General features: G+C 43.1%; 1 protein-coding gene across 3 annotated transcripts in view; it reads right to left on the reverse strand.

Moving 5' to 3' along the window:
• Positions 1-5,425: 5,425 nt before the first annotated feature.
• Fat3 (FAT atypical cadherin 3) overlaps positions 5,426-26,737 on the reverse strand; it is a 588,937-nt gene continuing 567,625 nt past the window's right edge. For 2 of the 3 annotated variants that reach the window (XM_029481733.2, XM_029481730.2), the window contains 6 exons: positions 19,983-20,136; positions 17,410-18,062; positions 14,279-14,392; positions 12,033-12,092; positions 11,301-11,336; positions 5,426-10,747 (listed from right to left, as the gene is read on the reverse strand). In XM_029481733.2, coding sequence (XP_029337593.1) covers positions 10,125-10,747; positions 11,301-11,336; positions 12,033-12,092; positions 14,279-14,392; positions 17,410-18,062; positions 19,983-20,136 — 1,640 coding nt within the window. In that variant the 3' untranslated portion in view covers positions 5,426-10,124. The remainder of the gene's footprint in view (positions 10,748-11,300; positions 11,337-12,032; positions 12,093-14,278; positions 14,393-17,409; positions 18,063-19,982; positions 20,137-26,737) is intronic. The other variant, XM_029481732.2, reaches the window with a different exon arrangement.

Genomic DNA, 26,737 nt, shown 5'->3' on the forward strand with positions numbered 1-26,737 from the left:
GTGCGCCACCACGCCCGGCTGCTAAGCTTGCTTTTATAAACCACTGACTGATCTTAGTACAGAAAACCATTGCAAAGAGACACACAACAGACAGATGAACTCAAATCGCAGCTATCTGTCTACGCAGCTTGGATGCCGGAGGTATCCAGGATGTTAGGTAACTCAGTGAGTTCCAGGACTATTTACATATACAAAACACATCTTGTTATGTGTGGAGAGCTGTGCTGCGAGCAATCACTATTATAAGATGGCGCTGGCCTCCACTGTGCCTAACTAGTAAACAAGCCTTGTACGCAGGTGCGAGAGTGAACTCACGCCTAGTCACTGCGCATCTTGGGGCGTAGTAATGGGGTGATGGGCGAGCAATGAATCAGGAGCTGGCACGCCACATCAGGTGCTGAAACGCCATGGCTGAGGGCTATATAAGCAACGCCATTTTCCAGGGTCGGGGTCTTCCCTCCTGAAGAAGCAATAAAGCTTTTTGCTGCAGAAGAATCCGGTTGTCCGAGTGTGTTCTTGCCGGCGAGAACAATAGCTCAGGACAGTTATGAACCCTCCTTTCATCTGGACATGTGACTCGATGGGCTATAATTGTTTATTTGGGATGTGATTACTAAGTATCATAAGGCTATAAAGTGTATAAACAGCAAAAGTTCATTTTTTGCAGTTTTGGAGAGGAAAAGTTTGAGACCAGGGTACCAGCATAATTGGGGGTTTGGAGGGACCTCTTCATTTTGCACTACCAACTTTTATTATGGCAGTTGATGGCGAAAGTGTTCTCATGACCCCCTCCCCTTTTTAAATTCAGAGTGCTAATTCTATTTGAGAGAGCACCACTCTCATAACTTGTTCGCCTTTCAACCCCAAACCAGAGTATTAGGGTTAGGCTTTCAATATATGCATTCTGTGGAGACATCCTATTTAGTCCATAGCTCATATATGTGAAATCTGATTCATCTGAACTTCTCAGCAGTTATGAAAGTCAGGGAGACTGTCCAATCAAAGGGCACTCCTTTTGGAAAGCAGGACAGAGTCTGCAAAACCTGAGGAAGGGGAGTGGGGAGCCAGCAGAAGTGCTATGCAATGCAGTGGGCACATATGCAGAGCTGGCAGACCATAAAGCCCAGGGGAAGGAGTGGCTCAACAAGGCACAGGAAGAGAAGGATATCTGCACGATGCTTACAGATGCCTCCTACATTCTTAAGGAAGTGACCCTGTTTCTGTCAAGGTGGGAATGGTGGGAAACTTGGCTACAAGGCAAAGTGAACCTCCACACACAGCTATGTAGGCTTCTGTGTTCATGAGGAAGTAGTCTTTTATTATGCTGAGTGTTTTTATAAAGATCCTGTATATTCATGAGAAAAATATATGTCAGTATCTACTCACACTGAAATACTTATAGAATCTTGGTATTGGTTTGTGTGTACATATCTACTATAAATTAAAAATGTATAATTTATAAAATGCTGGTAGTCATTGATGAACACATACATATGACATTTTTTCCCTGTCTTCATTTTCTCAGTTTGTAATGAACTTGTACTTCTCAGGAAATAATAAAAGGAAAGAAATAAATTTTGTAGCATCAAATGCTACAAAATCGGTACATCTGAGCATAAACCTAAGACCACCAGAGGAACATGCTACAGTCACATGACAGGAAACACAGGGAACACACCTCACAAGACAGGGTACAGGCCCCTAACATATCCTTTTTGATATTTAATTTGAAGGAATTTCATGCTTAGACTCCTGTCACATCCTCATCATGGGTCATGATTTATATATAAGAAGTAAAAAATAAATAGAATTTGAAATTTGAAACACATTTGGATCCATGAATAAGGGGAAAGAGATAATCAACCTGTAGTATAATAAATAATTGAAGAAAAAAGGGCATAAATAGAAGGAACTTTTTTATATAAGAGAAAGGTCTTGCACTTTTGTTTATTCAGTTCTGAGTACAGAGTTCAGTCTATAACACCAAGAAGGAGAGGATGCTGTTGAGTGATGGGGAGGAATAGAATGTCAAAGGGACACAAAGGGACTTGTGGGAGAGGAAGGGAGCTTGCTGAGGCCAATAAGACTCGGGGTGTGGCTGGGGATGAAGGGATAGAGAACCACTAAAACTTACCTTGTTCAAAAAATCATAATATGTGACACCTTATATGCTAAGTCTAAAATTTATTTTTTCTACTTTTAGCCATTTTTAAGTTTGTTAAGCTCACTTATGCATTTGTGTGGGTGTGTGTGTAGGTAAGTATTGTCATTTACTGTTTGATATTGATCCAAAATTTCCTTATTAAAACAATATAAAGTTGGAAACTGTCTAAAATGTAATTAGAATTTTAAAACTAAAATTGTGAAGAAAGAAATCATAGAAGTTTGAAGGACAACCTTGTATTTGTGAAGATGTCGCACTTTCTCACACCAAAAGCAAAGTTTGGTGATTTAACCAAGCCCCATTTTTGACACAATCATTCCATCTGCCAGCATATATTCACACAGGATGCTCAGATAGAATCATGTTAGGCCAGTGCCTTCACTGCTGAGGTGAAGGGAAGATCAGAGCAGGAAGCTCTGCACACTGCTCTGGAGGACTTCAGTCTCATTCCCACCGTGCATCGGAAGGAAGAGCAGTGAACAGTTTGTTCACTGTTGACTCCGGGAATCAGAGGTGTCACTTCAGTGACAATTTTAAGGAACTGTGCATAAAATACCTTATAACTTGACTGCAGTCCTATAGAAGGTTGTGAGTTACTGATGTCTGGGGCTTAGGCTTTGCGCAGGTTCTGGTAGTTTCCAGAACTGGTCAGGGTGGCTCGTCTTTGTTTTTGCAAGCATGTGAACACACCTTACTCCCAGCTATTCCTGACACTGAGTCCTTTTTGCATTCTTTCCTTTAAGTAAACCATAGGTGTGAGTGTGGTTGTATGGAGTCCTGCTAATCTTCCTAGTGACTTATCAAACTGGAGTCACTGCTCTTGGGGATTGACCCAAGGAGAGATCTTTTTAGAGAGAATTATTTCCAAGTTAGAATCCAGCCCTTCTACTGCAAAACTATGGCAAAGAAACAAGACAGATACAACCTGCCCTCACCTTATCTGAAAGACCAGTGCTATTTTTCATCTCTGGGTTTCCCTACTTCTTTACAAGGAAGGGTGAAGATTTAATCCATGGCTTTTCTGCAAAGATGGTACAGGGTAGACACACCTGTGATTAAAGGTCTTATTCCCCCTTAGGTCATGAGCTGTGGTGGTGCAGGCAGTGTGTGTGTGTGTGTGTGTGTGTGTGTGTGTGTGTGTAGACCAGCATCATCAACACTGCTCTCTGAGGAAGTTCTTTCCAGAGTGACCAAATTTACCAAAATGAAGAATGATTGAGGACAAAGGTATGTAGTTGGAAATGGGATTAATTTTTCAATCAAAAACTTTTAAGAAGGCCATGTACTTATAGGTATACAAAGACACTATGCAAAGGAAAATCACTGGCTTGCAGGTAGCTTCTGGCATGGGGGGGGGTGCTCTTGGGGATCCAGCTGGTTCAAATTGGTTTGTGAGGGCCAACAACTAGACTCCCATCATCTTATAGCTTGAAATTATAATTGGAATGACTGTTACACAGAAGTCAGTGCTGAGAGATGGTAATTGAATCCTGCTTTATCTGGAGAGCCAACAGTCTGAGAAAGCAGCAGATGAGCACACTAAGAACTGTTCTGTAATTCATCCCCAAATGAGCTACCTTATGAAAAGCAGCAGAGGAAACAAAGGCATGAGCTATTGTGGCACTTGGTTTCAGCCCCCCACCCCCTAGGTCATGTATGCAAGGGTTTTCTGGTGCAAGGGCATCTTGGCAGTTTGGAACCAAGAAAAACCACAAAGTCCCACCATATAACAAACCTCACACGAGATTTATTGGTAAGAACAAGTGGCGGCTACCTCTGACCTGGAGCAGAGACGGCAGAGGGCTGGGGAGAGGGGAGGGTCTTTAGTAGGGCATTTTGGAGGGAGCTAGTGGAAAAGTACAGCATGGCTAGGTTTTTTTTCTGAGACTAATATCTTTGCTTCCTTCACCATCATCTCTTGCCTCCTTCCTTCCCTCTGTGGATATATGGTTCAGGCACTTCTTCTGAGTGCAAGTCTTTCTAAAAGCAAGTCAAATTACCATCTGCTGATGTCAACCACATTTTCCTCCAGGGAATGGTTGACTCAGAGCAAACTACTGACATTGTGTGTCTATGCTAAGCTTGTAATAACACACACATGCAGATTCCTTTCTGTAATATGGAATACAACATATCATGATAGAGAATATGAAATGCCTCTTTGCACCCCTTCTGTCATTTATCAAAGTCAGCCATGAAACAAGTATTTACCCAAAGAATTGGTGCATGTCATCAGTTGGTGCCCACCTTCTATTCAGCTGTTAATCCTTACCTGTGCATCACAGAGACAGGCAAATCACCAAGGATTGCTCTGCCAAAATTGAGTGGGCCCTCAGAGGACTTCAAGCATGAAAAGGAGTGTTGTTCAGCTGTAGTGCTTTCAGTGGAGTTAAGGGCTGAAGGCTCTGGCATCCTGACCCAGCTAAAGAACAGCCCAATTTGATAGCAGCTCCAGGGCCTTTCTGCTGGCTCTGAGCCACCTCACAGAGGCCAGGCACAGAGTGTCCCTTCTTCAGAGTCTTTGGGACACCTGCTGGTGACATCAGTTCATCAGATTAGCACTTGAGTCCTTGTCTTCTCTCCTCTCACACATTTTAACCTTCATAACCTTCACTTTATGCAGAAACATTTTTGTAGCTTAGAAGACTCAGGTATCAGTTATGACCCAAGCTTTTGAAAAGAAGTTGTGTGTGTGTGTGTGTGTGTGTGTGTGTGTGTGTGTGTGAGAGAGAGAGAGAGAGAGAGAGAGAGAGAGAGAGAGAGAGAGAGAGAGAGAGAGAGAGAAAGTGGAGCCCAGCCCTGTTTTGGAAACCTGGAATTGTGTTCAGTGATTTCAGCTGAGGTGGAAATCTGTGACCTTTGCATCATTGAGCTCCAGCACTCTGTTTCATGCTTCTTATCAAGCAAGGGCCCACAGATCATATGCCCATAAGACATTACACAAGACTGTTCTATATGGGCATCAGATCATCATTTAAAAACCTATGAGATAAATCAGCCCCCTATCCCTGGACCACCTACTTCAGACCAGAGACCCTCTTTGAGATATAGATAGTGCTAGACGGTTCTGCCGATAACCATACTTGCTCTCAAATGCCGTGCCAGAGAATGCAAAAAGACACTTAAGAAGAGCCAACGCAATAGAGTTTCATAGTATTTTTTCCTTTTACTTGAAAACTTGTTTTCATGATCAAATTTGGCAGTTACAAACCTGTATACTGTTGGTTCCCGCCCTCCCCCCACCTTGTTTTAGTTTTTGGCTAAAATTTTTTGTGTCTTTTTATTCCATTTCTTTTCTGCTTTCTTTTTTCTTTTTCTTTTTCTTTTCTTTTCTTTTTTTTTTTTTAAAGAAAAGAACACAAGACTGAATACTGCCAACAGCAATATCTGTAGAAATAATGCATTTATATAAGGGGCAGATTCAATGATGTGTTATTCACTTTCCCCTTTGCATAAGTTTGCTTGTGATGTGTGTGTGTGAGGCAAGGTGAGTGTGCATGTATGTGAAGAAATGACAGCTCCTTCTGACTAGGAAATGGCATGAAGGTGGAGTGCTTAAAAACTGGGCAAAACTCATTCATCTTGAAAAGAAGTCGATAGAAACACTTTTCTTCTTTTGAAAAGAGTTAAATGAAAACTGTGGAAGCAAAGGAAAGACACAATACATTTCAAAATGAATAAAAACCATTGTTTTCAAATCTAAAGTCCTCTTTGTTGTGGGTGTACCCCAAAAGTTTGTAGAACAATAATGTGGATGACTAAGAATTCTATTCGACCCTCCAAATTAAAGCATCCGGATAGGCATCAGATACTGTATCTATAAACGCCTGGAAAATTGAAACCAACTATATACAATTTTATAAACATTTTAAACACCAAAAACATACATCTTTTACAAACCAGCCTGTTCATAACAGACAAATGTACAACATGGTCTCTGGTACAGTGCTTTGCAAGAACCCTCCCCATTTCCAGACATATCTGTCACTCCTGAAATGCAGTAGTATGGGCTCATAAAATTGTTAAATAGGAGCAACTCAGGTATTTGTTTACTGAAGGGTGCTATAGGACATATAATGGGTCCAACGTACTCCAAATGACTACAGAATTCTCTAGCGCATCCTGAACACTGGAAGAGACTAATTATGGCCTTTGTGTATTGTTACATACTTGTAATTATTGCTTTTCATTATTACATAAGGAAAGAAATACCTTCTTCTTTTCCTGTCTTATCCAGCTGGCTAAATATTCACTGATGTCAAACCCACGAATGGCTACTTTAAACCCCCTCCGACACACAACCAGAAGCTCAAAGAGGTGGGTCTGAATCAGAGATGTGCAGCTGAAGGTTGCAAGACACACACTAACAAGAACACACACTAGTTCCTCACAGACCACACAGAAAGATGGCACTGAAGAAATACCCCTTGGAAGTTCCATGTCCCACGAAGCACAGAATGTCCAAATCTAACCACAGGACTAGTGTGTGCAGCAGTGAGAAGCCATGCAACCCACAGACCACGAATGCTAGATCGTCCTGAAGTATTTCATCTGAAGGTGTTTTCTGGGTCTTTAACCATCTTTCTCTTTGATTGTTTGTTAGTTTGTGCTTTGGCCCTCCCAGCTTCAACAAATCGATACAGCTCAGTGGCTAGGCAGTCAGCAGATAAAGGCCAGTGGGACATGGACTCCCTTTTCTTCTGGGATGGTGACTTCCAGTGGTAGACCCAGGTAAATCTACCCAGCCCTTCCTGTGACTCCAACAGCTTGAACCCTAGGATTATGGCCTTGACCTACATCTATTGCTATGACTTTCCCATTGCATTGTGTGAGTGGGCAGGATAGGGGTACACAGAAAGCAGGGATAGGATGAGGCTCAGCAGCAAAATACTCTCAGAAGAAGGGAATAAATGCAGCATGCTGTCTATCCTTAACAACCTTGTAGCTCCTGCTTAGAGGGTGGCAAAGATCGACAGCTTGGCTCATCCTGACCAGCATGTGTGCCATACTTCCTCCAACAGATACAAAGACACTCACTAATTGGCTAATTTTCCATCATAGTGGACAAGACAAGAACAGCCGGTAGGCAGAGCTCATGAGAAGAAAGCAACATTAAAACCATCAAACACACGGGGTGGGGGGTGTTACACACCACCAGCTTCATCACCATTGACGACTGTAGTCTGAAGACAGTCCTGTGCTTACTGTACCCCCATTCTAGAAACATTCATTTGGCAAAAGCAGCATTCTGATGAATGTCCATATCTCTGGGCCCACCAGAGTCCACAGAGAAATGGTTTCTATTTGTTTTGTTTTCTTGCATATTTCAGTGAAGGGAAGTGGGAAGTGAGAGATTAAGCGGAAGGAAGCAGCTGCCAGCTCAGTGCAGCTTAGAGGTGAGCAATATTAAGGATGGAGGATAGTGCCTAAGGACAGGTGATAGATTTTGTCAATGAGTTAGCTTCTATGTGAGTTTGGGCAAGTCTCTTCCTCTCTCTGGGCATGCTTCCTATCTTGTAAAATTGGGACCCAGAACAGGGAATCTTAAGGATGAGTTCTTTAGAACTGTGGCCACTTCTCCTGGTTGCTTGTAGAGCTCACTGCACTCTGTTTCCTAATCTGTAAGAAAATATAATTTTTTAAAAAAGGACAATCGATTTCATACATTTACAGATAAGTAATCCGATAGACTCAGTGCTCATCTGGAAAGTCTGCAGAGCTATTCTGCTGAAATTTAGCAGGAAGCTGTCCTAAAGAAAGAAGTACTTTATGTAGGTCAGAGGGGAGATTGGGCAGGGATTTCTTCAGTGCCTCCACCACTGCCTGCAGATAGCTCTATTTATGCCTTCATTATAGGGTCAGCCAGGCATTCTCTCTGGAAGAGATGCTGGCTAAGCACTGGTGACTCATTGGCATGAATCTCGTCTCATATTTCCTGGGGGCAAGAAATGAATTGTTGTTTTTACTTTGATGGTTTTATGCTGTTGTGTTATTAGAAGCACAGCAGTGATTCAACTCTGGACCATTAGTTTGTCATTTACTTTGTGATCCTTGCAAATGTGCGTCTTACGTAAGAAAAACACTAAAGACTTGAATCTTGAAAGACGCCTTAGTGAAATTCATTTATTTCAAAACCACAGTGTGGATAATGCCTCTATGGAGAGTCTAACCAAGAGAATGGAAGAGAAGTGCAGAGAGACCCGGCAAGTGTATCTACTAACTCAGGATGTTTGGGAATGAAAGGGATTTTCTTTTTAATGACAGATACTCAGAAACACTGACTCCTACAATGAAGTAAGAGGATTAGAGACAATTGAGGAGATGATTGGGGCAGATCTCAGACAGCTCCCTTTACACACCAATGCTGGTGTCACTAGGAACCATCCATACAGAGATTTGCTCATGAGGCAGATGTGCAAATATGCATTCATTTCCCATGGTCACTGCAAAGGCAGTGGCCACGGCTGATCAAAGTAAGAGAGGAAAGTCAACTCCACTGTTAACCTTATCTTTAGGATGTTGGACTTCTGTATTTTTAGTGGGAAGAGCCTTCTGTTATGGCCTGAAGCCCATCTGTTAGATGGGAGGGAAACCCTAGCTTGTAACCAAATGTTACATAGTTTCAAATAGTAGTTCTGAAAATTATAAAACACTGTCTTTAAAAAAATCACAGTACTTGCTTTAAGTTAATATAAATGGCAGTACTAAAATAAGGTTAACTGAATTGGAGTAAGATATGGCATTTGGTGTTCCTATAACACTAAAGATCAGAGAAATCGAAGGTAAGCAGGTTTTGCTCACCTCAAGATTTCTAACACTGAATCCTAAACCCTTTGGGGCAGCTTCCTCAAGAGCAGCTGTAGTGAGTGCACACTCAGAGTGATATCTAGGTCCTTCTCACAAGCACGCATGCATACACGCATACACACACTCACATACACACACAATTTAATGTATACATAGTCATTACCTACTTTCTTCTTAAAAACCTAAGAGTATTTATAATGATATCATTACCAGTTTAGAATAACACACACAACTTTCACCTGTGGTGTGCAGAATTGTGATTACCTAGGCTGAAACCTCTGACCGTATCAACTACCCTCTCCTCTGAATTGTGAATTCTGCTTAGACTTTCAAATACACCTCATCCTAGAGAGCAATATACCAATAGGGCCCAGTTTTGGCAGCAATGTTAGAACCGTAGATATGGCCAGGAATATTTCACAGAAAACACAAAAACAAGATCGCCACAGTTTTTCTAACAATTGAACATTAACCGCCCACCACCCACCCCCTGGACAGTCTCTTATTGCTCTTTCATGGTCACTTTCTCAGAGATCACAAAAACCAACAATGTTATATTGGATGCTTAACACAAGTGAGAAAAAAAATAAAAACCTGAGCACACTGAGCATGTTACTCAAACCTAATTTTATAGCTGAAAATTAGGCAGCTCCTTTAAACAACAGAGTTGGTTTCAAAGGCTTCCACCCACCCTCGTGTTTAGCGCTCACTTTTCTTTCATCTAGAACACTAACTTTTCTGACAGACATCTCTACTATTCTCACATCCTTGGCTCCAAATCACATGCAACGATGCCCCTGTGATGGTGGCGGGGTCAATACTGCAAAGGAACTCTGGTTCCATACTTTCTGGGTCACAATAATGCACAAAGCCATTCATGATCCCCCATTTAACGTAGTAAACCAATTTCTTCTCCTTTGCATTCCAGTCCACAAACACCCACAACAAGGATTGTCCACTCCCCTTTTCCCCCAAAACAATTCTGAGCCTCTTCTTGTCACTCTGGGAGTCAAGCTTGCTTGTGACAGAAAGACTTGCGAAGGTGTTCCTCATAGGAGATCCACATTTCTGCGGACTTCTCTCCATCCAACACAGGTGCAGCTTATTTTCTTCCATGCTTTAATAGTCAGGGCCCAGCACCAATGTGTGTCCTCTACACCTGGGTCTGCTGCTGCGTTTCCACAAAGGGAATGTGAAGGTTGGTGAGGCTGAGCTCGCCTGCACTCTCGTAGTCACTCATGGCTACCTCAGAATCATCAAAGCCACAGCGGGCTGACATCTCTGAAGATGAGGTGCCTCTGGAATTGTGCAAGGACCGAGACACACTGTCTGTGGGGGCCATGACCTCTGTGCCCTGGTTCATGTTTACTGCAAAAGTACTAAAATCACAGCTGGAGGATGGGCCCCCCAAATCCGTTTCACCGGGGAGTGTGTGAGGAGGGAGGTACTGACTGGGGTGAAACCGGGGCCTTCTCCTGCAGTCTGGGCTCATGGTGCTCGTGAGTGAGGTGGGCTGGGAGGGAGGCAGGGCCTCATACTGGTCAGGGAAGTCCTCAGGCAGTGGTGGGGGGAGCTGATCCTGACTCAGGAACTCTTCTTCCTGAGGTGGTGGGTATTCACTATCAATGTCATATCCACCTAGGTAGTAGTCACTCTCCAGCTCTCGTGTGCTACCCTGGTGTGCTGCCCCTCCATCTTGGCTCTCATAGTTGGGCATTTCTTCGATATCTGACAGTCGTGCCCCAGGCATCCAATCAGAGGTGTCCCAGTGATAGGCTGTAAGGGGAAAATCTAGATGATTAACTTTCTCTAGACTAGAGGAAGGGCAAAGATGTATGAAGAGCAGTATGAGTCTGCCATGGGTTACTAAAGACTAGAAGACCCTAAAAGCCGAGGTCATATGCTAGCTCTCTACAGTGGCCCATTAGGGCCAGCCATGCTTTGGCCTGGAGAGAGTATGGAGAAAGAATGCCTGGCTGGTGCAGACTCATACTCACTAGGCCCAGAGATGTGGCCCCCGAAGGCATGCTGATGGACACATATTTAAAATCTTCAATATCCACATGCTGTGCACAAGGCTGGGCTGACAGCATGCCAGCAGAGAGATGCACGGACATACTGTGAACTGCCAAAAGCAAGGAGCTTTGCAGGTAAGCGGGTGAATTCCTCACACAGGGAATGGGGCTGGGGAATGCATGTTGAGCTGAGCATACAAGACACCTGGAACATGCAAAACTCAGATTGGGAGACTGGGAGGGGCTGGAGGGAGGGGCATGGTAGGAGTAGCAAAGCAGTGGGGAACACAGAAACGAGCTGGTGGCACAGTCACCTCTGTTGTAATTCTGTCCTTGGTCCATAACAGACACTGTTCAAACACAAAGAGAAACGTGAAACTGGCCACTCAGGCCATGGGAAGAGATAAAGTAGATATTCCAGAAGCTTTAAAACTACTCCCAGAAAACCAAGGCCTAACCCTGAGTTTAGATTTTTAGAAAAATCTCTCCCTACTGCTATCTAGGAAATCAATACACAAATTCCATCTGTATTTTGCTATAATTTTATAAAAGCACTAGCAAAATTACCTGATATAAATTAAGCCTCATCACATTGCCATTTCTGATGATTTTATAAGTTTCTACAGCTAGCAGCAGGTATTCAACAGATAGTAGAATGAATGTAATATTAGCTGATTAACCTGGGTTGCAAATGAATATTCTTTACTTTGAAGAGATTTGATAAGAGAACATAGATACTTAAGTAAATTTGAACTAGATTTTCTTTCATAATTATTACATTTATTGCAATCCACAGAGGTATGTCTGGCTCTTTATTTGATTTTTTTTTTCTGGTGCTGGAGACCAAATCTAGAGTCTTGGGCTAGGTGGACAAGACATCTATCAGTGAGCTCAGTCCCCGACCCTGTTACCTTATTTAAAACCGCCATTATCTTGCACTTTCAGCCCTAGATAAAGTACCACAAAAGCAAACTTTCCAGAAAAGCACAGACATGATAGAAGAAATGAACAAACAAACAGAAATAAAAAAACCAAACTGTAAATACCTTCATTCTCTATAGAGTCAACTACATTGTTGACAAGTTGAATGACAGTCACTATGGATGCTTTTGGCAGGAAAAGAAGACAGGAGGGAGGGGGAGGACAGGTCCTGGTTAGCTACATATTTCAAACACAGGTTAACAAGTAATAACAACAATAATGAAGACGTTATACACAAACCCCACAGCCTTCCCAAAGTCTGTCCCTCAGGACAGGGGTCAAGAGGATGCTTATATATGGGTGCCTGGGATTGCTGGCCCAGAAGGAAAAGAGTAAAAGGATGGGAGGCAGTGCTCCTAAAAAGCATGGTGGTCAAAGATCTCTGAGTCACTTCTTCATGACCCATCACCTGTCACCAGGAAGATGGTGGCCTACGGAACTCAAGGACAATTTTCATTAGTGCTCATGGAGGCCCTCAGAGGAATATTTCACTGTTCCTGGGGAGATTCCTTGTTGCTTGGCAACATGCTCTGAATCCAATGTCAATGGTGTAGGCAACATTTGAACTGACATGAGTCTAATGGCCTCACACATGTGGTGGATGGTTCAGATCAACCAGAAGCCCATCTCTTGCTGTGAGGCTTGGGGTATGTGGAGGAGATCTCTGGTCTATTGAGTTTTCTTAGATATTCATGACTTCAGATGAAAGGGCCTAGTGCTATCTGCCCAGACGCTGATCATGAAGGGATAGGTGTTTGAATTATAGACCCTTTGAGAGTCATCAGCCAGATATTATGGCTGGAACTGGTATCTGGTTTTTTGCAACTCTAAGTTCTTCATGTTTAACACAATATGCAAAGTTTCTGTGGCTTTTCATCTTGCTAGATATGAAGGAAAGAGGATGCATTGAAGCAAACATACCCAGGACAGAGGCTTGTGTGTTTGGTTTAAAAATTGTCAAAAGAAATGTAGTTACATGGTTTGTTATCCTGTCAGACAGGTACACGTGTGTGTGTGTGTGTGTGTGTGTGTCTATGAATGCACATACTCTTGAGTGTATGTTTGTGTGTGGTCATGCACGTTTGCACATTCATGGGCCTGCTCAATTACATGTGGAGATCAGAGAAGGATGTCTAAGTGTTTTTCTCTTTCCCTTGTAAGCTTTATTACCTTGAGACAGGTTCTATCAGTGAACAGGAATCTTGGCATGTTGGCTCAGCCAGCTGGCCTGTCTCTTACCCCCAATGCTCAGATTAGAAATGTACCACCTGCATGAGATTTTATGTAGGTGCTGAGGTGTACAGAACAAGGGCACTCTTACTAAGGACGTCAGAGGTGGCTAGTGTTGGGTGAACATATGGGAGAGACAGAGGTTATGTATGCAAAAGCAAACCGTTGTCACTTTCCCTGTGTGTGCCCAGAGGCTCGGCTATTCTGTTTTTCCATGTTCAAACCATTGAGCCCAGACTTGGCACACAGTGGATTAACAAGGTCCATGTGTTGAAAATTACATGATCAAGTATTCATTTTCTCCTTGCTGATTGCTGGTAAATGGTTAGGGCAGCCTAAGGTGTTGGCTCAGGGGGTCTGCATGCCGCTGGATGGTCATTTGAGGTGACTCTGGCTTTAGCACCACATGACAGATATTTGCTAGTGTGACTTGCTTCTTCCTTCCCAGCTTGTCCTCCTCAGCTGTTCTCCTAGTTGGAGACACCAGGCCTTTCTCCAGCAGCACAGGTTCATGGGAGCTGAAGGCGTCAGACTTGGGATTATCAAAGACTTCTGTGAGCTGCAAGGACTTGAGTGCCGCATTCTGGGCAGACAGGCATTTTTCTAAGGAGCTGGGTCATAGTTTTTTTTATCAGTTACCCAAAATACAATGACCCCAAATGATGAGACATGAAATTCAATGGAACAAAGACATCACCAGCTCTACAGAGAAGCTGCTCCATCTCCAAACTAATGTCTAGCAAGGTGGTGCCTTCGTGTAGAACAGAAAGGTGAGGAGCCCCAAGCATCCCAGAAAGGGTACATAGTATCCTATTTGCTGTGAACTGTCAATGGGGAGGAAGCAATTCTGTCATCATCTATGTCAAAGAAAACCCCTGGGTAGAGGAGGTTGTCATCCATGTGCTCCACCATGTAGATCCTGCTCTAACCTGTGCCTTATGAGGTCTTCTGTCAAAGACTCCAAACAATGGGTGAAAAACAGTTAAAGGCCAACGAGAAGGACCAGGAGCAGGACAAGAAACAATACAGTGGTGTCCCCTTCTCACTTGCTGTCCCCAGCACCTGGCAGGAAAGTGCTTACCATTGTCATCTCCAGAGTCTGACTGAAAGGAGCTGAGGGACTGAACTTCAGAGTTGCTGCCTTTGTTACTGTTCGTGAAGCAGGTCACTTCTCCTGTGTCTTCAGTCCCTTTGTCTTCATGAACAGCAAGAGAAAGCAGAAACAACGTTCAGCCTTATGCAGTCTTTCAGTCTTGCTCTCTCTCTTCCTACCCCTTTTTCTTAGAGTTTTTTTTTTTTTTTTTTTTTTTTTATTTGCTTCAAGAAAATAAGTTAGCTCCACAATGGAAAATTGATTGTGCCATAGGGGGCAAAGGTCTGTCAATCAAGTGATTTACATTATGGATTCGAAACCCTTAACCCATGGTAAATGAGCTTCTGAATAGCTGTCAGCTGAAAGTAACTGTTCCTGCCTCAAAGTGAGGGCTGTGGGGAGACTGAAGGGAGGCTGGTGGAGTGGGGCTGCTCTTCATTCAGACTTAATTTATGTCATTTACATGAGCCGATGTGGTGTCAACACCAGGTTAAATGAAATTACTTTAAAAACAGGGGCATAAATATTTTATAGGAAGAAAGCCGTCCCATTTCTTCCAGCTTCCCTCTCTGGGGATCAGTGGGATTTTCGGCTCTGCCTTCTAGAGGGCAGTGGTGTTTCATCTTGGGGTTGCTAATGTTCTCTGCCCTGTGTCTGGTAAGAGGAGAGGCAGATGTGAGTTTTCCCTTAGTTGTTGGTTTTTTCTCTCTCTCTGCTATAGAAAAATAGGCAGGCAAGTGCGCGCGTGCACACACACACACACACACACACACACACAGAGGCACACAGCTTTCCAGTTTAATAGATGCAGGAAGCAATAAAAGGCTCCATTTCTTGAGGTGGTCAAGTCCAAAATGAATTAGTTGCCAAGAGATTGTCTCACCAGCTCTAACTCTGTCTTGTTTAACAAAGAGGGAAATCTATTCTATAAAATCCAATACTACTTCATGGGAAAATTTGAGTTTGGGCCTGAGGTGAATTCTGGAAATAAAACTGTCATATAACTAGGTGGGGATGGAAAATGCTCTCTAAGATAACCTTCAAAGTATCCCGGAATGTGATTGTAGAAAGAGACATGGACCTGTGATTAAGGGAATAGTCACCCTGTTTTGCAGCCACAGAAATTATTGTTCCCCCATAAAGAGGAATATCAGCAGGAAACATGAGGACTCCCCATCTGCTTTTAGATAATGAAGTCAGAGCTTTGGATAAACAAGTGATAGAAATGCAGAGAGACACAAAGGGGAAATTCACCTCCCAACAGTAGTTCCACAAAAGACGACACTATTTTAGCAAAGGGCAAGGTGTCCTTGAACACTGAGGACGATGTGGTCACTGGACCTGGTGGCTGCAGTGGCCCACCCAAGTCCTGTGCTTTGTTTGCCTTTACCTAAAATCCCTTTTACTTCCTAAATAAAAACAAGTTGTTTGGCTGGGTGTTATTGTACCCACCTTTAACTCCAGGGCTTGGGGGACAGAGGCAGGTAGATCTCTGTGAGTTCTAGGCCCTACTCTACATAGTAAGTTCCAGGCCAGCTAGTGCTAAAGAGTAAGACCCAATAAACAAACACAACCCAGCAATCAAAACAGAGCTTCTCCACAGCACTATTATGATCCTCAGTTCCTGTTAAGACCTCAGGGCATGATTTAAAATACCCATGTTCACAGGGCACTAGAATAGAAAGGCCTCACCTCAGGTTTCCCCTCCCATGGAAAGATGCTGTCTCATCTTCTCCTCTGCCCCCTTTCACTGAGCCTCTAGAGCAGTTCTGCTAAGAGCTGCTGAGACTTGGAACCTGGTGCCCAGATTCTACCCATCACTTCTCCAGGAGCTGATAATGCTCCCCATGATGTGATGTGCAGCCCATTATTTGGCTGTGATGGTCCAAGTAACTGACGGGCACACAGCAGTGGAGCAGTGGTCGGTCTACCTCAGCACTCTCGCCAGATCACGGGGTCTACTCCTCATGTGTATATGTACCTATATCATCTATATCTATATCTAACTGTATATATCTATATATATCTATATCATCTATATCCATATCTTCCTTTTTCTTTTTCTGCTCTGTTCCTGGTACTTCATTCATACTGTGAACCTTATCCACATGCTTGGCTTCTATAGAAGCCACCTTTCTTCCTCCTCCTCTTTCTTTTCTGTTTTGCCTTCTGCTCTCAAACAAGCATCTCCCAGTTTCTTTGCGAGGACTACTTTCTCTCACCCCTCAGTGAGCTGAGACTCCTACAATATGTAATATGTAATATTTGCAGTATGCAGGTAATGTTCAACTGTCACCTCTTTGACATCTAGATGCCCCTCGCCCCCATCCAAGGAACTCAGGCATGCATCCTCAGTACTGAGCTGGTTGCTTCTGACCCTAGGAGATGCTCTTCAATGGTTTCCTACTGAAATTGCTTAAGGATTCTGTAGTCATACTCCCCTTATCCAGAAGCACCAGTTACTCCATTGTCTGCACATGCTCTGTAAGACCATGTGGAACCCATCCCCGCCCTCCTCCCACAGAATATATAGCATAGCACAGAAACTCCTGCTGCCGAGGACTTGTTAAACTGTGAGGACACATAAACAGCTGTGTACCTGCTGATAAGCCAGTAGACGACAGAGCTTGCCTTAGTCTCATTCTGATGCCAGGGCTGGGAACCTGCCGACGCTGCTTTGCTGGCTCCACCTCCCTTCTAGATTGTATTCAGTCCCTTGCAGGTCTGTCAGAGCTGTCTTAAAACTGTAACTAGCTCATGCCCCTTATCTGCTTAAATTCCTGCACCTCTGTGGATCCCAAGTCCCACCTTCTGCCCGATACTCAGCCACCTCCCAGCCACAGTCAACACTGTGATTAGTGTGCACCAAGGTTTTTCTCATTCCAGGGTTTCTACCCTCAGGGCTTTCCTCAGAGGTTAGAATCTTGCAGCAGGAAGTCAAAGAAGAGGAAAACACAGGCAGGCACCTGCTTCTGACTGCTTCTCCTGCCTTTTCCCATCCTCTGTTTGCATGAGACTTGTCTTTCCTTTCTCCCTCCTTCTCAGAGGTCAGCATTGGCTGAAGTTGCCAAGACCCAGGGGCTTCCTAGGACACCTGTCTAGTCTTGCATCTTACTCACTTTCAGATCCTGTGTCCCAGCCATTCTTCCGGATGGAGTCGCAGTCTGAGCGGCAGGGTGACACAGCTGGTAGGTTGGGGGCCACACTGCACACCACCACTCCTCGTCTTGCGGTCAGGATGCGTGGGGATTCTGGGTGGAATGTGCTCATCTCCTGTGGCTCACCACCCAGTACGTCCAGACCCTTGTCCAGATTGCTCCTGGAGTCACTCTGGAAACAGGGCGTGTAGGCCATGGGGCGCACCGGCACCTGTGGGGGCCCCACCTCTTGGTACACATTGCGCCCATCTCCGGCACGCAGGCTGCGGAAGGGGATGCCGTTGCTCTTATGCAGCAGTGCAGCTGTGGCCGGGTCCTGCACTAATGTGATGTTGTTGCGAGAGTAGTTCTTTCTGAAGACCTTCTTGCGAAAGATGATGAAGAGTACGATAAGGGTGAAGATGACGAAGAGGACTACAGCGATGCCTATCAGCTCCTCCTTTCCCACGTATGAGTGGCCAGCCTGGATGTTGGGTACAACCACAGGGCGCAAGCCACAGTACTGGCCTACATAGCCTGGGGTGCAGTTGCAGAAGAAGGAGCCAAACAGGTTGACACAGGAGCCCCCGTTCTCACACTCTTCTCGCTCACACTCGTCCACGTCATCCTCGCACCTTGAGGGACAAAGCACAAGAAAGCCTTTCCAACATCAGAACGATTGTACCAGAGCTCAGGCAAAAGCTTTAAACCAGAAGGAAGCCCCTACAAAGTACAGTACCTTGTGTCTATGTGTTCTAATGTGTGTATGTTCATATGCATGTATGTGTTCCTATGTGTGTGTGTGAGTATATGTACACAGGTGCATATACCCAAGGGTGACTTCAGCCATTTCTGTGTCCACTGAGCCCTTGCCCAGTACTTTACAAAAGGTGTGACTTCTTAGGTTTTCATGAGATTTGGAAAGTGATGCACTGACTAGAGAAGAGTATAAAGAGGAGAATGTTTCATGTGGAAAAGATATCCTTTCTAAATCCCGAGTCAGGTGCACCTTAACATTTGTCGTATTGTGTAAAATATTTCTGCACCCCTTCCCTAACAGTGCAACACAGGATTTCATAATCAAACTCACCAGCATTTCCACAGGGAACTATGGATGGTTGCACCAGGTGAGAGGGATGGAGCATTGAAGCACATGTAGACAGCTTTCATCCCCACAGTACTATAGAGCTACACAGTAGGCTTTTACAATTATTTTAAGTGTGTGTGTGTGTATGTGCCCACGCGCACGCATTGCGCACATGCGCGTGCATGTGTGTACCATGCATGTACAGGTGCTTGCACAGACTAGTAGAGGGCATTAGATCCCTTAGAGCTGGAATTGCAGGTGGTTGGGAACCACTCAGTATGGCTGCTGGGACCTGAATTCAGGTGTATCTCTCAGTAGCTTCCCCGTAGCTTTAAAGTCTGAATCTGTCTTACTTTAACACTCAAAGCACATAATTAAAACTTCCCTCCTTCTTCACCCATAGTTTTGGTAATCTACCATTTAAAATGTAGTCTAAATATCCCTAATTTGAACAGACTGGAGCTAGGTCAATCAGAAATTAGTTAGAATCACAGAGAATTTAAAAATAAGTGCAGCTTTAATACTTTAAATTACACCCAGCGAGTCAACCTCAGCTAAGGATTTTTTGGTGGAGTCCTCAGAGACTTGCTCTAATGAACATGCCAAGCTGATCTGTAATTAGGCTCTCACTTGCTGAAGAGTACACGTATGTACTTCTGAACTGATCAAGGATGCCTGGAAGTGGCCTTTTACTCACAATTTAAAGCATTCCATTTCTGTCTGCCTTACACTTTAATTTCACCCATTTCCTGGAGGAAAAGGGTTTTCAAAGGGAAGGTAAGGCTTAATTTCTCAGAATAGTCATTAAGCACCAGGTAGTGGAGTCCAGTTGTCAGGCTCTGGGAAGGGAGTTTTATGTGTGTCTCAGAATCATCCTGGAAGATTTAGGTGGTGCTAAGTACATTTAAGAAGTGTCTTCAACATTACAAAATGCATGGGGATTGAATAAGCTTGAGGGGACAAAAGGATAAAATAAAACATGCAATTAGATATAACTGCCGTGTGTATGTGTGCTCACATGTGTGTGTACATGTATGCACATGCTCCTGTGTGTATGTAATGTATTTCCTTGTCAGTGTGGCTGTGTACACATGCCTGTGGAGACAAGAGCTTGATCTCAGATGTCTTTCTCCATCACTTTCTGTCTTTATTGTTTTGTGAGAGAACCTGTCTTTCACTGAACTCAAAGCACAGTAGTTTGGCTAGGCTGACTGGTTCACAAATCCCAGGCAATCCCAGCCTTAGGGTTTCAAGTTCATGCCCCCTACCCAGGTTTTCAAGGAGCGTGCCAGGAATCTGAACTCGGGATCTCCTGTTTGTATTTCAGTTACTTTACCTTAAGCCAGCCCATGTGAACACCGTGTGGGAAAGACAGCAGAGTACCCATTTACTCGAATGAACTACATGCTGGGTTGTTTCCTTAGGATAAGAAGCGTGTAAAGAGAGGTCCTTGTGCAGTCTCACTTACGTGACACCTGTGAGGCCGGCTTTACAGCTGCAGACGAAGGTGTTTCCTATGGGGTCACAGGATCCTCCATTACGGCAAGGGTTAGGGAAGCAGGCTGTGATCTCTGATTCACAGTTTGTTCCCGTGAACTGCGAGAGACAGGAACACTGATAGCCTGGGGAAAAGAGAGGGCCTTATGAGCTGGGGATGCCTCAGTGATATGCATCCTTAGACTCAGCTGTGATAGGTCCTCTCGATTCCTTATCTTAAGCAAGGCCTGAATTCCAAAGTTGATCAGCACACTGGTTAGGTAGAATTCATTTGTCATGAAAAAAATACCAGGGTGTAGTTTGTATTCCATGGTAGTCCATGGTAGTACAAAAATTCACCTAACTATCCATATTTTATAGAACTCTAGTGATCTTGTTAGAGACCCTAAGAGCAGAGACCAGGATGGTGAGGGAGATGGCAGTGCACTCTTTATCAGGCTTCTGCAAATGGTGACAGCTCCAGATGGGAGAAGCCATTGGTGCCACGCTCCCTTCTGCCCTGAGCTTCGAGCGAGGCCAAGCCAACTCAACTGAAACTCAGTGCCTAACCTTCATATCCCCTGTGCAGAGCCTCGTCTTTGCATCTCTTTCATGTTCTATTCATGAACCTGTCATACAAAAATAGGCACTGATATCTGTACCACAGACAACATTAACTATCAGGCAAATGAAGACTCAGAGTCTTACATGTGCCTTGGGGTAGAAACGATACATTACTATGACTATGAAGTTGTTGTCCTTAGCCTTAGACACACACTTAGTAAATGAGGGATGCTCTGAGTTTTGCATTGTCAATCACAGTGTTGATAACGCCTTAGGAACAACCTGGATATCCCTGTCAGGATTTTAGCATTTTCTTCTGTAGAATGCTGATAGTTTGTGATTGTTTCTAACAATCACAGTTTTCTGCTGGATTTCCATTATGTCTTTGATTTCAAAACATCAATCACATCACATATGGGCAGTCTTCTATGGCCCTTCCCCCCAATACATTGTAATCTTTTAGTGTTAATTAAACAAACAGTATTTGTATTATTGTAATTAACTGTCATATGCTATTTGTAGCTAAGCTATCTAGTGAATTCTGACTTTTATTTTCATGCATATCTTTGTCTTTAAAAAACAGTTCAAAGATGAACCTGTGCTTTGGATTCCTCTTTTTCTGAATACTTATTTAAATTTTCCCCGTACGTTTTGCCAACCAGGCCTTCCTGTGCTGAGCTGCACACATTAGCTCACATCCTTACTTGCTAAGGAGGTCTTTACTGATACCTCTGGGGGCTCCACCTTGAACAGCTGACCTACCCAGCATTTTCAAATACCTGTGTTAAAGATCAGTTTCTGGATTCATCTGGCTTACTCTCTCTTTCATTTGGTGATTCTATAATTGCTTCCCATGGGAAGGGGTTGAAGGAAGCAAATTTTAGGGAATTTTGTCTAGTTAAATCCTAAGACCTCATTGAAAGTTAGATTACATTAGGAAATTGAAGCAATCTTCTGCATGTTGTTTTTGGGAACTCCAAAGTCTCTGAAGCTTGCAAGAGACCAGATTGCTTTCCTCTCAAATATTTTGGAAGGTCAGATTTTTGGAATTTCATGCTATTTAGCTATGCTGTGATTTAGCATGGACTTGTTCTAGCCAGTGCTGGATCCTCAGTAGGCCCCTGTAATCTTGAAACTCACATCCTTTAGTTTTGGTAAATTGTACATGTTCTTGCACCTGTTTATTGATGTTTTCCTTTGCTTTCTCTTCTGTCTTCTTGGAAGTTTTCCTATTTGCATCTGAAATTGAGACCTTCCTGAAACTCTTTATCTTGTCTGTGTCCTTAAATTCTTACTTGCTTATTTCTGCCGACAGTTTATCATTTTGGATTACTTTTGAGACTGTCTGACAAGTGTGTTTCAATAACTCTGTCTTCTCCCCCTTTTCTTTTGGCATTTGTGTAACACTAGCCCCAGATTTGCATACTATGGCCATAGCCTCTTCGCTTACCTCCCGAGAGTAATAATAATTCATGATGTTTTTCTACCTGTGTAGTTTCTCCTGGTTTGTTTTTTGATCTCCATAACAGGTTAGTTTGTGTTTCAGATCAACTAAACTACCGTGCTCTTATAACCCTGCTCATTTAAACCCTGGTCTTATAGTTTAGGTTTTGTGGATATATCAACATTTACAATCAGTCATTATTGTCCATAATGTGTGTGAGCTCAAGAAGAATTTTTGTTTTAAGTCAACACCCAGAGAAAATATTTCCGCATTTCTAGCCAACTGGCTTGCTCTATGGGTTATCATTTCAATACTGCAAAACCAGCTCTTATATGGATTCCCAACCACTAACCTGCCCTACAAATTTTAGGCTTGCTAGCCCCAAATCGCATTTAGATAATCCCATAAGATTATCTTATCCCTTTCTTTGCATGATATAAATACGCATTTGTGTGTGTATGTGTGTCTGTGTGAAAGATATATATATATATATATATAGATAGATAGATAGATAGATAGATAGATGATAGATAGATAGAATATGATAAATTTCTTCCTGTTGATTCTCTTCTTTTCTGGAGAACTCTAACATTATCTTTCCAATTAAGCAACTTCCTCATGATCTTCTATAAGGCATCTATGACTACTTGCTGTAGCAGTCAGCCTGACTGACTTCCTGTCTTTAAAGATACTCTTTGACACGTGGAGGTGTGCAGGTGCCTGCTTATAGTGATTGGGTATTTGACAGGGCAGTTATGAAACCACTGCTAGAACAGTTGGAAACTAGATGAGTACAGAAAAGAGCAAACACTATAAACACTTTGTTACCAGCACGTCTAGAATAGAAACTGTGATAAGCACCATCTACACAGGCTCAGAGATGTTTACAGCCACAGAAACCTAGTCCTAGAGATGCTAGGACTTTCCCATGCTTACAAAGCTGGGTAGACTCAGGCCCGGCCAGGCTCTCCTGACCTGTTTCAAACACCACCTGTTACTGTAACTACAACTCACTGAGCACATCTCTGCCATCAGAAAGAGGCTGACTATTTCAGATCTGCATTGTCATCTCTGACCCACACAACAAAGGAACAGAGGGCCCTGGAATCAATTATCATTAAATGAGACTAATGATTTGCCAAGAATAAGAGATAATTTCACACAGTTCCTCATGGGGGTGGGGAGCAGAAGTAAGACTGACAGAAACAGACATTCCTTTTAGGAGCAAACAATAATTAGATGAACAAAGTCATGTATGTTACTGTTCTTAAGAGTTCCCTTATGTTGCTTAACACACACACTTACACACCACTCTAACACATGTAAATACATACATATACATCCACATACACTTATACACCAATACATAGACATATCTACATACCTACATATTAAAAAATGTACATTCACATACAGTTGCATACATGTGCACCTATACATGCACAACTACTCCTATGTACACTAATACATTTATTTATAAACATACACCTATGCGTGCGCACTCGCGTGTACACACACACACACACACACTTTCTAAAAAGAACCAGAAAGCATCAAATTGATTGCAAATATTATCTAACCCTGTCACAAATATTAAAAACAGTTTTTCATGGTATACTTTCTCAAGTCTGAATAAGAGTTGGGCTTTTGGGAGGTGGGAAAGAAGTAACAAAATAACTAACCAGAATAATAACTTACCATATGATTAGGAAAAATTCCAAGAACTTTCTATGGCTTGTATTTCATTTACTTCTTGTAACAACTGCATGCATTATCATCTCTGAATCACACTTATTATCATGGCTTCTTTACAAATAAGAAAACACGAACTTAGGTGAGATGGTTCTCTTGTGGTTATTGAAGCCAGTGAGCAGATGGACTGTGTAGTACTTCACAGCTTGTAAGGAGGAAATGGCCCTACTAGCATTGAAATATGTGTACAAAAAGCCCCACAGCTTCTTTCCCTTCAAATCTTGGCGACATGGGAAGTATATTTTTAAGCCTTGCCTCCAAATCTGTGTTCCTGTTTACACGCCTAGTTATAGCCCATGCAGATGGTTTTGAAACCTGCATCCAGACAAACTTAAAATGCTTCTTCTGTTACTTAAAGAAGAACATCATAAAACCTATTAAATGCAAAAATAGAATCAGAACAAGCAGTTATAGAGCAAATTTGGGTGGTGCAGGCAAATAATCAAGACAATTTCTGTTTTATTTCTTTGCTTAGGTTTTTTTCCCCCACTTCACCCAAGCAATGGCATCAACCCTCTGCTCTGCTCACCAGGGCAAGGTGAACATCATACTTTGGGTCCACATCTTGATAAAGAAGCAATGCCTGCTGCACAGGGGTGAAAATATTGACAGACACATACAAAGCACCAGAGACCTAGTTTCATCTGCTGCCATGCTGGCTGAATTGTAGAATGATCATGACTTGAGGAGGTATTTGGATATGGTGAGGACCTGGGTCCCAGACTGAGTCCTGGGTGTTGCCCATCGATGGTGTGTGGCCATGCCCAAGATGCTTGACTTCTAAGAACCTCCTTCCTTTTTATGATCAGTCATATTCAGGAGTGCTCATGTCAGAGAGAATAACAGGGCTCTTAGATTCTGTAAGTCAATACAGGTACTAGGTACTTTAGGGTTAGGTTGTAATTACTGCAGACTCTAAAGTCAGTTTTACCATCCTATTGCTTATAAAGCCAATTACTGCAGGCTGGGGAACTAGCTCTGTCAATTAAGTGTTTGACTCACAAACATGAAGGCTTGAGTTTGATCAGATTCCCAGGAACTGGAAAAAGTCCAGTATGAGGGTGAATGCTTATAATGCCAGCACTTGAGAGATATATAGAGGCGGATCCCTGGGGCTCACTGGTCAGTTAGCCTAGCCAAACTATTGTGTTCTGGGCCAGAGAGACCTGATCTTAAAGAGAAGCAAGGTAAGCCATGTTCTGAGGAACAACAGTGGAGGTGATTGCTGACCTTCACTTGCATGCACACACGCACATGTACATGCACCAAAGCATACCTAGTCTCTCTGTCTGTCTCCTTCTCTTTGTCTTTGTCTCCTTTGTCTCTGTTCTTCTCTTTCTACCAGCTAAAGTCAGAAAAGGTTTTTTAATATGAATTTTAGGCTCAGTACTGAGACTACCAATCTCTGAAAGATCTCAGTTAATGTGGGAAATGAGTGTGTGTGTGTGTGTGTGTGTGTGTGTGTGTGTGTGTGTGTGAGGTGAGTGTTAATCACAGTTGGGGATGCTCTAGCTGCTGCTGACCATCCTCTCTCATTAATTTGAGTTTTTCCTTTCTGCAAGCAAGGTCTATTCAATGCTTTAGGACCTTGTCAAACAAAAACCTCTGGAGAAAACTGTACTGGTTCTTAGGACAGGTGGCCCACATTTCAGTTTCAATGTGTTGATTGAGGCCTTGATTCATTTCCTTGGGAATGTGGCAGTCTTTATGTGCCCACAGAAAGAGGTATATGGTAGAATCTCATCTTCTAGAATGTTCTTTTGTGCCTTAACATGACTTAGACTTTTTGAATTTAGCATCTATTGCTATTAATGCTGTCGAAAAGAACAACAAAAATTGATCAACTTGTAATTTAGAAATGTCACTCAAAAAAGAAAAACATTTTTCATAAGCTGCAGTATTCATTCAGATGACCTCCATTGTGTACGCTTAGCAGGCTGCTTCTGCATTCTTGCACCTCTGATCAGGAGGCCAATGGTGGAACACATGTAGAGCTGAGGGGAAGCTGGCTACACGTGACATGTGCTGGTCACTAAGAAAGCAGTGGGACTTGGGACTTAACATGGACATGGGTCAGCACAGCATTGCCACTGGATGAACTTTGAAGAACTGAACTTACTCAGACTTACAAGGAAGGGGAACCAAATCCTTCACAAAGCAGGGTAAATCAACATAAGGAATTTGCTGCCAAGGACACTTCTGTGTCTGTCTGTTTCACCATCTAAGAGCCCATCATGCAACCTGATGTGCAGAATACTCAGGGCTGCTGAGCTGGGCAGACACTGTTGGTTTTATCTTTGAGGATCTCTGGGGTAACCTAATTTTGCTGACAAGAGAGTGATACTCTGGGTCCGTTCATCTGACTTTCAACTTCTTTTAACGACCTCTCTGTTTACCTCTCTTGGTACTCACAGAGCACATTCCTGCAGATAAAAAACTAAGATCCACCAGCAGCCGTGGTTCTCAAACTTGGATGTACACGGAGTCTGCCTTGTTAACACAGCGATGCCTGAATTTCTGTAGATTCTGAGACTTCAGGCTTGTGTCTGCTTTCTACTGTTTTTGATCTTTCCTTGGCAAAACATTCAGGAGTTTGCAAGTATTATTTGATTATTCAGAAGAAGATTCTTCTGGGTGTGGACAACAAGAGACAGAGACAAACAAAAACATTTTCCTTTTAAATGAATAATGAAGAGACTCCTCAACAGCAAAACCTTACAAGTTCCTCAAGTGACCTGATGCATGTCAGAGGTGGAGAACCTCCATATAATAGAGAGGGAAACAGGAGGTAAAGGTTCTCCGGATTCCAGGGCATCTCAGAGCCGGAAGTGAAATCAGATTATTGTCTAGGGATTGTGCTGAGGCACAGACTGAATCTCTAGGTTTGGGTAGCACCTTATATCTTTTTAGCATCCTCAGCAACTACACTGTAGCTTGTTCCTGGGGCACAATTGAGCATAGCAAGGAGCAAAATTCTGGCTTCACAT

Source organism: Mus caroli, unplaced genomic scaffold, assembly GCF_978045245.1.
Source record: "Mus caroli unplaced genomic scaffold, Mus_caroli_1 scaffold_11, whole genome shotgun sequence".
Classification (NCBI taxonomy): Eukaryota; Metazoa; Chordata; class Mammalia; order Rodentia; family Muridae; genus Mus; species Mus caroli.